Here is a 12632-nt window from a genome sequence, read left to right as displayed (position 1 = left end):
TATTTTTGCTTTAAAAGCAGATCTTCCTGGCAAATTGGTCACCTCATTATTGTGGTATAGTGATACCACCTCATTATTATGCCATAGCAGGGAGGGACACATGAGCTCATGTTCTTTTCTCCTTTTTCTCTTGCCTTCTTCCTCTCAGTGGAGAAGAGATAGAAAACTGGACTGGACTTCCCTAGTCTCAAGAGTCTGGCCTGAATTGAATTGAAGGAAGCTGACTTTTGTATAGCCTTCCAAACTAATCCTGATAATTTAGGTATTGATGGGTTTTGCTTTGTTTTTTTAAAGAGATTTGTTGCCTCTCCTGGCAAAACTATAAAGCAGGCATGTATCAGTCTGCTTGAGCTGCCATAACAAAATACCATAGACGACATGGCTTAAAAAACAGACGTTTATTTTCTCTTAGTTCTGGAAGCTGGAAAGTCTAAAATCAAGGTGCCAGCTGATTCACCTCCTGGTGAAGGCTCTAGGTTATAGACCATTGCCTTCTTGAGGTTTTCTCACATGAAAGAAGGAGATATAGAACAAGAAAGCATAAGCTTTCTTGTGTGTTCTTATAGGAATTTTTATCCTTATCCTTGTGACCTCTTCTAATCTTACTAACTCCATAAAGGCCATATGGGGTTGGGGTTCAATGTATGAATTTTGGAGGATACAAATATTCAGTCCATAGCCAGGCAAGAACCTTTGTGTGAGGTTCTTGACTTTTCTTTTTGAATCTCTTTCCTCTTTCTGGATTCCTTTATCCTGTTTCTGAGACTTCTTGTTTCTTTTTGCATGCCTAAAATGTTTTACTCAAACCTGCCTTCCAGATTTATTCCCACCAAACTCCATATCCTGTCAAAACTTCTTTTTCCAACTAAGGGAAATTATGATTATCTGAAGAAGGAATCTGATTCCAGATGCTACTACTATTTGATAGAAGAGATTTTATTAAATTTGAATTATTTTCCGATGCTTCCTTCTATACCTGTTTAGTTGCTACCTTCCCTGTTTATTAAAAGGGAATTAAAGGGGTGCCTGGGTGGCTCAGTTGTAAACTGTCCAACTGTGACTCTTGGTTTCAGCTCAGGTCATGATCTCAGTTTATGAGTTCAAGGCCCGCTTCGGATTCTCTGTCTCCCCCTCTCTGCCCCTCCCCCACTTGCACACATGCTCTTTCTCCTCTCTCTTTCTCTCTCTCTCTCTCTCAAAATAAATAAAAGGGGGGATTAAATAATTATTTTTTTGGCATTATACCAATTATCTTCTATAATTGGGGGTATTGAACCCCACAGAGCTCAAGAAATGAAAGCATTGTTTCTTGGAGACAATGGGATGGGATGGAATGTGCTAAAATGTTTTGTTGGAATGGAATATCTTTTAATGGGTTTTTGGCCTGAAGAACAAAGGAAACCCTTTACAAAGTGAGGATCTGCTTAATATTTTAAAAGGAATGAAAATGGGGTGCCTGACTGGCTCAGTTAGTAGAGCATGTGACTCTTGATGATCAGGGTCATGAGTTCAGGCTCCATGTATATATATATAATAAATATATATATATATATATACATACACACACACGGAGACACAGAGGTAGGTAGGTAGGTAGGTGGGTAGATAAAAATTTAAGGGGCGCCCAGCTGGCTCATTCAGTAGAGTGTGTGACTCTTGATCTCGGGGTTGTGAGTTCACGCCTCACATTGGGTGTAGAGATTAAAAATGAAATCTTAAAACATTTTTTTAAATAAGGAATGAAAATATTTTTCATCTTTTATTATGTTAAAAGAACTGAACATGTTTTCTCGTGAACATTTACTATTAATGTATTTTCTGATTGTTTTGTAGGCTTATTGAATCAAGTTTGGGAAGCATTGCCACAAAGTTTAACTTCTTCATTCACAATCTTGCTCAGTTGCGTTTTTCTGGTCTTCCTTCCAATGATGAGCCCATCCTTTCATTTTCACCCAAAACATACTCATTTAGACAAGATGGTCGAATCAAGGAAGTCTCTGTTTTCACTTACCATAAGAAATACAACCCGGATAAACATTATGTAAGTTTGTTTTTGGTATTTGTAGAGACTCATGCATGCATTACTGTTGTGCTTTCCTGGTTCCTTCACTGACTCTGCTAAAGTTCCTAACACTTGCTCTTCTCATACTTCTTTCTTTTTGGATGGTCCAAAATAAATACATAGAGGAATCCCTTATTGTTTTTTGGTATTTATTTCTTGGTAAATTTGCTCCCAAACCATGGGAGAAGAACGTTACTCTTCCTTTCAGAGACCAGACTAAAAGGATGGTGCTATTTTGCTTTTTCTCCTTCCTTGAATTTGTTCTTAATTTTAAGGTAAAGCTTGCTCATGGTAACAAATTCATCCTATTTATAAGCATATGAAGTTTTTAGTTCTCATTCCACTAAGGATGAAGTATTATAAAATACACACACACACACACACACACACATAAAGTTCATCTTTGAACAAAAACATCATCTTTAGTATGCTTCCCCTTGTCCCCCAAAAGGATAGCATGATCATCTGTTTTATTATTTTTCACCCTTGTGCTAATACTTTTGCTGGGAAATACTTCGCAGCACAGTCTTCAAATTGTTGATAAAGTGATATTTTATAAAGCAATTTTATTATTTTAATTTTCACCTATTAGTAAATTTTTGTAAGTTTAGTGTTTTATCCTAACACCACTTTACTGAGTAGTCCATTCTTTCCCTCAATGATTTATGACATTAATATATCATAATGTAGAATATTATAATGGTAGTATATTTTAAGTGTAATGGATATACATATATTCATTCCTGAATTTATTTCTGGTCTTCTGTAAATATATGACTTATTTCTATAACAGTATTGTAGTCTGTAAAGTACTGTGACTTTACCATAGTTTAAATATCCAGTAAGACAAGTTTTCCCTGATCCTCCTGCCACCATAAATTTTGCTTTTCTCATTTACTCTTTTAAATGAACCTATTAATATGTTCATTGGAAATGCACTAAATTTATAAATTTCAGGAAGTACATTTATTATATTTAATCCTGGAAATAAGTGAATTTCACTTTCCAGTTGTTACATCTGGATACATATATATCTTACAGTGGTTAATATCACTATTAGATATAGTTGATGTGCTATATATAAATATGATGACTTTTATGTTTGCTGTTTCTTATCAGTGACATATCGATTACTAATTTAAAAGCATTTGGACTACATAGAATGGTCAAGCTATGAATTTTCTGTCAGAGAAGTATTTTGTTTAATGCATTTGGGTTGTGATTTCTTTTCAGATTTATGTAGTCCGAATTTTGAGGGAAGGACAGCTTGAGCCATCATTTGTGTTCCGGACCTTTGATGAGTTTCAGGAGCTTCACAATAAGCTCAGTATTATTTTTCCACTTTGGAAGTTACCAGGGTATGTTCCCATTGTTGTTTATTAATCCTTTTTCACAGAAACAATTTCTTACCAAGTGTAGGTCAAAAGCTTTGTGTAAACACGTGGTAAGATACAGTGGACCATGTGTGACTTATTTTCCTTTGTATGGCAGGGGTCTGATCCATCCATAGACAAGGAACTGTATGTTTTTGGTGAATGAATAAACAGTGAATAAATGATCAAGATCCTAAACTTAAAATATGGGATTTTCTAGCTTTCTAGAAAAGCTAGAAAAAAACTTTCAGTTGAAGCTTTTTTTTTTTTTTTTTTTTTTTTTTACAAATCCTATTGAGCTAGGTAAATCGTTGCTTCAACTACCTTTACAATGAGGTCAGGGAACTTAGTTGAACCTCTTAGTTTATTGTGTACCACAGTGAGCAACACCAGATAATAATTTAGAATCTTGGTTTTAGAAAAGTCAGATTTTTTTTTTTTTTCCAACGTTTATTTATTTTTGGGACAGAGAGAGACAGAGCATGAACGGGGGAGGGGCAGAGAGAGAGGGAGACACAGAATCGGAAACAGGCTCCAGGCTCTGTTAAGTACGCGGGGCTCGAACTCATGGACCGCGAGATCGTGACCTGGCTGAAGTCGGACGCTTAACCGACTGCGTCACCCAGGCGCCCCAGAAAAGTCAGATTTTAAATCACTGCAGAAATAATTTTGGCCATACTCAGCTCCTTGAGGGGGAAAAAAAAAACAAACAGCTGAGGTATTGAGACTGTTAGTCAAAATCTTATATAACTTAGTTTTGTATCAGTTACCCTTTCAAAACCCTCAGTTTTGATGTGGCTGATGACCAATAGATTTCCTGCATCAAGTTGCTCATATTCTTCTCAGACTAGATTTCAGAAGTAAAGAGTCAACAAAGTGGGTATCAGAATTTATTTCCATGTGCAGTCTCATTTTCCACTGTCAGCAAAATAGGCAGAGTTAAGATTATCTTGATTTAGACCCTATGTCACTTGTGGACACAGTATTGACCTGGTATGGGACTACTATTCAACAATAACTTTGGCTGATTGAGTGAGTAGTGATTATTTTGGAAGATATGCATAAAATATTGTGAATAGGCTAATGTTGAGAAGAAATAGTAGAAAATAAGTAATAAATAGCAAAATAGCAAAACAATGTGTCTTTTGTACCAAGGTTTATAAAAGGATAACAGGTACTTGAACTACTTCATCTCCAGTACTTTGAAAAGAAATTACAAAACTTACTTTCTAGAAGATTAAGACTCCACTTTGTATTTAAGTATATATTTTAAAAAATATTTCTAATTAAATATTATACTTAAGTCTATAAATACTTCCAGGTGAAATAATTTAAATCACACTTGTTTTTGTTTTCTTTTGTAGTTTTCCTAATAGGATGGTTCTGGGAAGAACACACATAAAAGATGTAGCAGCCAAAAGGAAAATTGAGTTAAATAGTTATTTACAGAGTTTGATGAGTGCTTCAACGGATGTGGCCGAGGTGACTGTCCTGATTGAAAAAATAACCACATACTCTTCTTTGTGCTATATAATATTTAAACTAATGATTTGTTTTCCTCTTGTGTCTTAGTGTGATCTTGTTTGTACTTTTTTCCACCCTTTACTTCGTGATGAAAAAGCTGAAGGAATAGCTAGGACTGCAGGTGAGATTATTTTTTCTCTTTCTTGATAATTTACAGCTTCCTTATGACATGCAAACCTGTAATTTCTCAGTGGATGTGGCAGAGTGACAGTGGGGTTATTGGCAGTGGTCTGGTGAGAGTGAAACGGGGGTATTCTTTCCAAGGCCATCAATTTCTGGATACACATCATTTTCCCAATAGAGTGCGGTTACTAAAAAACTATAAATCAGTGGCCTATTAGGTTATTTACCTTTTTCTTTCCCCACATGCAATGGTCGTGGAATTATAGCAAATTTCTTTTGTTATTGTTTTAACCAGTGCAAGCAAGATAAAATAAAGATGAATGTATTTATATTTTCAGATGCAGGTCCTTTCAGTCCTACTCCAGGCCAAATTGGAGGAGCAGTGAAATTATCTGTCTCTTACCGAAATGGTACTCTTTTCATCATGGTGATGCACATCAAAGATCTTGTGAGTGTTTACAAATAATGATGATTGTAGAGAAAACCTATACCTTGGTAAGAAGTATTACTGTTAAGGGAATGCTTTTCTTTATAGGTTACTGAAGATGGAGCTGACCCAAATCCATATGTCAAAACATACCTACTTCCAGATACCCACAAAACATCCAAACGGAAAACCAAAATTTCACGAAAAACTAGGAATCCAACATTCAATGAGATGGTAAGTTAAAATCATTTCTAAAAATGTCCTAGATTTGTTCTTTTGAGATTTTAAAGTTTAAACACTTAAAATTTTTTAGGTATCAGTTGCAGAACTATTTATTGTTCTAGTAAAGCTACTCAATAGCAATCTAGTGGTACTTAACAAAATGTTGCAGAATTGAACCTGCCATCATTGACCCTTAGGTTTTAAAAGATCTTAGGAGTTCTTATTCAACCACCCTTCCATGTTTGTAGCCCCTCTGCAACATTTCCAAAAAGTGGATGTTCAGTCTGTGCTGAAATGCTTCCAGGCCATCCACTTTGATTTGGGCAGTTCCAACTCTTAGATTATTTTTTATACTGGGCTGAAATCTTCGCTCCCTGCAATTTGCACTTAGTGGGTTTCAGTTGTATCTCTTGGAACCACACAGAACTACTCTTTTTCTCCTTCTGCGTGACAGCTCTTCTGATAACTGAAGTTCAGATGCCCTTCCTGTTTATCCTTTTAAAACATCTTCAGTACTTTTACCTTTATTTGATAGGATGTAATTTAAAAATCCTCCTCTTCCTAATTGGGTTTTAGTTTGCCAGCAACCCTCTTCATATAAAGAGTGCTCTAAACTAAAAGCAATAAGCAAAGCATCAACTGAACAGTGTGGAACAGAACTGTGACTTTGCTGAGTGACTCAGAACTTAGAAACTTATCTATTAAAGGCTGCTAACACTTAGTTAACTACATTTTCAGGATAAACACCACATTATTTGTGTGCATTAACAAAAATGTCTGGATAGAGATTTGGAAGAAAATAAATCTGGATTTTCATCAAGGTTATAAGTTTGTTAAAATGTAGCCCTTTAAAAGCATATACAATATTTGATGAAGACCAGGTGATGTTATTCTCAAAAAGTAGTATTGGTTTTTTCTAGTTGGTAGTGTTGTACTTTCAAGAAATAAAATGTGGTCAGTTTTTAGTTATTATTAGGCAGTGAGAAGGACTAGATTAAAGTGATATTTCTTAGAAGTTATGATGAGGCTTTGTTGGGGGGAAAAATCTGTTTTGATGTGATATTTCAAAGAGCTTTTCAGCATTCCAGATTTGCTATAAACTGCATGTGTACTTGGTGAATTTGCAGTGAAGTATGGATAATCAGAAATTATCATTTCATGGCATATAAAATCCAACAGAAAAGACCACAACCCTTATTTTTTGTAAAATAATTATGTTATCCCATCTTGCTTCCTTCCATTCTCCGGCTCAGATATCAGGCATCTGCACTGTAACTGATTTTCCCTTCACCGTACCTGCATCTCAGAAAATCCATGTTGTTAGTTTTTAGCCAATAATAATTTTCTACTTTGTGCATTTCTATGTCAGACATTCAGAGGAATGATAATGATAATCCAAGACTCCTGAATACAAAATGTGCATCTAAAGTATGAGACACATTCCACCAGATGTGTCATAGTCAATGCCAGCAATTGTAGTCTCTTTACTAATCTCACTTCTGCTTTTACTTAAAATAATCTGTAACTTACTGTTTCTTTTTGCCTTTGCTATAGCTTGTGTACAGTGGATATAGCAAGGAAACCCTAAGACAGAGAGAACTTCAACTCAGTGTTCTCAGTGCAGAATCTCTGCGGGAGAATTTTTTCTTGGGTGGAATAACCCTGCCTTTAAAAGATTTCAACTTGAGCAAAGAGACCGTTAAGTGGTATCAGCTGACTGCGGCAACCTATTTGTAAGCTAATGAATTTCTGAGTTTTGGAAGTAAGAACAGTTATAAACACGTAAACACATACACACTTATGAACTTTGTATAGTATTTTTATACTTGGACAGAAATTATAAAGTAAATGTACTTAACTGCATTTCGATACATCTGTTGGACCAACAGTCACATAATTAACTTTAAGAACTTGTTGAAGCCATTGCTGTTTTAAAGTCATTATATAGAATGCTATAAACTCGAAACTTAATATATAAGTCCTGACAAAGACTTTGAGTTGGTGAAGGATTTAATTCTTTCTTGAGCAATTCAGAGTAATAGCTTTAGTTTGGTCTGATAGTGCTATGTCAGTTCAGCCATCTATTTTGCATTGTTTCTTACGCAGACACAGCATGTTTGTTTTCCTGTTTTGCACCTTTTATAGCCTTTACCATTGTTTGTGTTCGTAAACACCAAAGGAAAGGAAAGGTGCAGGATGTTACCAGAAAATGCAGCTGCTATTCACAGGGCTGAAAAGCAAAGCACAAGTAGATAGTTATGTTCAGAACTACTACGTAGTTTATAGAAGTAGGGGAAAATAATACTGCTTTTTATCACCCATGTCTTTAAAGCCTTTTTCAGAATAAGTGCCAATCACTGAAGTTGTAAATAATGGTGCCTTAACTTCATATGCTTCCCTGGCACTTCATTCTGATTTTTTCCTGACTTGATAAATAATTAGTAAGTCGTTTTCACTCACTTTCAACTTACTAAAGATAAGAATTATGTACATTTACTAATGTTTTTCCCACAGAAAGATAATTTTTTCTACTTCTCACGTGACTTAAACATTTATGTTTTTGTTGCTCTATAACTGAATGAGATTCACCAATGTAATTGTATAATAAATTCCATCATTCCATTATAATCCTACATTTATTCCCAGGAGTGTGAATTGAACTTTGGTAATCCATCTCCATATGTCTATACTCCTCTTCTTCATTAAGCAAGTGAAAATTGTTCACTCATGTTCCCATTCCTGTTTGGTAGAAGAACCCCATGAATAGGGCAGACTCCTCACAAGAGGCCCAGGACAAGAATTCTAGGGTCCAGACTGAATTTTAATGTAGATTTTTTATAGCAAAATTTGTCTTGTAAGCTGTCTTACTTATTTTTGTAAACATTATACATTCACATGAATTACTTAATATAATAGGATTCAGAATCATAAGGGACATGATTGAAATTATTCTACAGTAACCATTAAGGATAAGATTCATTTTTATTATTCACCTGCACACATAATTTTGTGTTTAGTTTGAATAAATATGTTTATATATTCTCATGGCTAGCATGGACTTTTTGACACTTGTTGAATGGTAATAGAGATTGTAGTAATCTAGTTGCTGTGAGGTAACTGACAAAACATGTAATGAAGAATACCAGCAGAGAAAGGACAGTCTCCACTTCAGTTGCCCGTAACATAATTTTTATGAACTGTGCAAATGTTTAATGTAAATGGTGAAACCTACAGAGCAGAAATAGAATGGCTGAGGATGTATCTATCAATGGGACAGATTAAAAAAAACAAAAAACAAAAAAAAAACACTTGAAATTTTTGGTGCCTAACACTAATGGTCCATTTGTAGGAAACCCTGTTAGTATAATATATGAATGTCTTTTTTTTTATGTTAAAATGTGTTGTCTATTTAATAACTTAATTAAAATGCAGATCAAAGCACACCGTTTTTTTTTTTTTTTTTTTGCTTTTTCCACATCCAGTTAACATTTCTTTGTAGTGTACAAGTACTTTTGCAGATATAAAGAAGTGCTAGATATTTTCCCTTTAGCTTTGAGACCTAATTTCATTCCATGAGTTATCACTTAGCCACTGTAAAAAAAAGAAAGGAAAAGAAAAAAAGTACTGTATTGGTAGAAGGCCATTGTTAATTGGACTCCATGTATACTGCCTATTTGCAATTTGTTACAGCAGTGTCTTTCAGCACAAATAATAGAGCTAGAAAATGTGATGTCATTTTTCCATTACAACAAATGTGGATTTCTTACCTAAAAATGTATATTATGATTGATACTGTTCAGTTAACCAGAGTTCAGAACAAATGGTAATGTTTTTTCTTAATTTAACTCATTTTGTGCCTTCTTTGCTCATTAAAAAAAAATGCACACATATTTTACGTATATTTTAATGTAAGTTATTTCTTTGTAAAAATGCTAATCTTCAGCCCTTACAAAAAAAAAGGACAGAGACGCCTCTTTGCACTATTATCAGTAGATTTTTAAATCAGTTTTTTTAAAAGAACATTTTATAAAGCTTGCATTGAAGTAAATCTGAAGCAAAAGTTTAAGCAGACTCACCAAGACACTAATTTTTATGTATAATCACAATGTTTTATATCTATCTTTACTGAGTAAAAATAATTATGCTACATGTAAGTCCTGCACCAGAAAAATTATTTCCTTTTGCAGTGTTTTGGGATTTGGAAATAATGGTTTACTCCAAGAACCTATTATTTTCTCTACTGAGGAACCCAATGTAGAACTTGCACTGACATTTTTATTACTGCCTTTATAAAAACCTATAGGTAGCTAACTGTTAAGGCATGTATGATATTTGATAAAGTATTCTTTTTTCAAATTGAAGTTGTATAAAAGTTTCAATATCTTGCCTTAAGTTGGTTGACTGTTCTTGGGTTCAAGTATTGTGGCACTTAAAAAAAGAAAATACTCAATTTTGATACTTAGACTTCAGATCAAAAAGGACTAAAGCCCCCACTTACCATAATCCATGGATTTACCTACATGCTGTTCGATTAGCAGTGCAAATATGAATGAATATGGCAAGTAATCTCATCTATAAGAACCAAATACTTTAATTATATTAGGGTAGTGAGTAAAGATGTATAATATTTTTATTAATACCTTGAATATATTCAGTGGATTGAATGTGACTTCATAACCTGTACTATGATTGTATTAAAATATTTCTGGAATAAAGGAACTCTGCTGTCATTTCTTTACTCATCAACATATTAACATTTTTGGTTCCAAACGTTATATGAACTCGGGGAGCCTGCCTGGCTCAGTTGGTAGAGCATGCAACTCTTGATCTTGGGGTTGTGAGTTCAAGCTCCATGTTGGGCAGAGTTTACTTAAAAAATAAATAAACTTTGATATGAGCTCACTGTTGTGTACTTTGTTTCTCACCTAGGAGTTTATTAAGTTCAAATATCCTGAATTTCAAAACTGATCTGTCAGTTGCCCTAAAAATCTGACTTCTAAATTTGGTTCTTTGAAGATCTGGACTGCCACTTTGCCCCATCATTATTTCATATAATTGGAATGACAAAATATGCAATATTTACAGACTTCTCTGAGTATGGTCCATGGCCTTTGGTGGTTTACTAGACTAGTATAGTAACAGCATGTTATATACCTATCTACAAAACAGAGAAATGTAGATTTCTCTAATATTTTACCTCCATCTTGGAATAATCCAGTGTGAGGTTATGGTTCTCTGACCCTACAGAGAACATGTAAAGGGGCCCAGAGACCACAAAAAACTAATAACTTACACAAAGACAATTTCCTGGGGCAATAAACCCAGTTTCAGTCGGGGGGGGGGGGAGAACCTTAATTTCATCCTTACTTTTTTTTTATAATTTTTTTTAATGTTTATTCATTTTTGAAAGATAGAGACAGAGCACAAGCAGGGGTGGGGCAGAGAGAGAGGGGGACACAGAATCTGAAGCAAGCCCCAGGCTCTGAGCTGTCAGCACAGAGCCCGACACGGGGCTCGAACTCATGAACCGTGAGATCATGACCTGAGCGGAAGCCAGACGCTCAACAGACTGAGCCACCCAGGCGCCCCTCACCCTTACTTTTTTGAAAAATTTTACCACACAAAACTTAGACATACAAAATTAGATAACAGGGTAATGAACTCCATGAATGAATCCATCATACACCTTCAGTTACTTACCTTAGGCTAATCTTGTTTTATGTGTATTAACTAGGATGGGGCTTTTTTCTTTTTTCCTTTTTTTTTTTTTTTTTTTTTTTTTTTTTTTAGGATTCTAAAATCTTTCTTCAATTCTGAATAATTTATTGTGACTTCCTTTCCAAATTTACTACTTCTCTCCAACTGTTTTAAGTCCTCCATTGAGTTTTGGGTTTGTTTTTTTTTTTTTTAATGTTTATTTTTGAGAGAGAGACAGAGATGGAGAATGAGTGGGGGAGGGGCAGAGAGAGGGAGACACAGAATCCCAAGCAGGCTCCAGGCTCAGCTGTCAGCACAGAGCTCAACACGGAGCTCAACCTCATGAACCATGAGATCATGACCTGAGCTGAAGTCAGATGTTCAACCCACTGAGCCACCCAGGCGCCCACTCCATCAAGTTTTTAGTTTTGGTTGTTATATTTTTCATTTCTAGAACAATCATTTGGTTATTTTTATTTGAATCATGATCCTGGAAAGACACAAGACTGCCACCATTAAAATGGTAAAGAGGTTTTTTAGCAAATGGTGATGGGACAATCAGCCACATGCAAAAGAACGGTACAGCATATGCAACAATTCAAAATAGATCAAAGATCTAAACATAAAGTTATAAAACTCTTAGAAGAAAACATGGGTGTACATCTTTGTAACCTTGGATTGGACCAGAGGTTTTTTTGTTTTTTTTTTTGTTTGTTTGTTTTTTTAATTAGGAGCCGGGGAGGGGCAAAGAGAGAGGCAAAGAATCCCAAGCAGGCTCTACATATCTCAAAACTACTATGAGATACCAATTCATACCCACTGGGATACCTAGAATTTAAAAGTGGTAGGGTGCTCCTGGCTGGCTCAGTTGGTAGAGCATCCAACTCTTGATCTCAAGGTCGTGAGTTCAAGTCCCACATTGGGCATGGAACCTACTAAATAAAGGCATTTATTTATTTTTAAGTATATGCAGAGGGGCGCCTGGGTAGCTCGGTGGGTTAAGTGTCCAACTTCTGCTCAGGTCATGATCTCACGTTTTGTTACTTCGAGCCCCGCATGGGACTCTGTGCTGACAGCTCAGAGCCTGGAGCCTTCTTCAGGTTCTGCCTCTCCCTCTCTGCCCATCCCCCACTCGTGATCTCTCAAAAATAAACATTAAAAATAAATTTTAAAAAAGTCTGTGGAGAACTTTGAGCCCTCATAC

At 35.2% G+C, this 12632-nt stretch overlaps 1 protein-coding gene across 1 annotated transcript in view; it reads left to right on the top strand.

The window, feature by feature from the left end:
- Positions 1 to 10450, top strand: part of PIK3C2A (phosphatidylinositol-4-phosphate 3-kinase catalytic subunit type 2 alpha) — a 126039-nt gene extending 115589 nt beyond the window's left edge. Inside the window, exons 27-33 of the mRNA XM_043582344.1 lie at positions 1834 to 2041; positions 3296 to 3420; positions 4800 to 4917; positions 5008 to 5080; positions 5421 to 5530; positions 5618 to 5743; positions 7286 to 10450. Of these exons, the coding sequence (XP_043438279.1) occupies positions 1834 to 2041; positions 3296 to 3420; positions 4800 to 4917; positions 5008 to 5080; positions 5421 to 5530; positions 5618 to 5743; positions 7286 to 7468 (943 nt within the window). The 3' untranslated portion in view covers positions 7469 to 10450. The remainder of the gene's footprint in view (positions 1 to 1833; positions 2042 to 3295; positions 3421 to 4799; positions 4918 to 5007; positions 5081 to 5420; positions 5531 to 5617; positions 5744 to 7285) is intronic.
- The last annotated feature ends 2182 nt before the right edge of the window (positions 10451 to 12632 follow it).

The sequence above is a fragment of the Prionailurus bengalensis genome, chromosome D1, assembly GCF_016509475.1.
Source record: "Prionailurus bengalensis isolate Pbe53 chromosome D1, Fcat_Pben_1.1_paternal_pri, whole genome shotgun sequence".
Lineage (NCBI taxonomy): Eukaryota > Metazoa > Chordata > Mammalia > Carnivora > Felidae > Prionailurus > Prionailurus bengalensis.
Note: the sequence above shows the minus strand (reverse complement) of the source record. Positions and strands in the feature narration are given on the sequence as shown.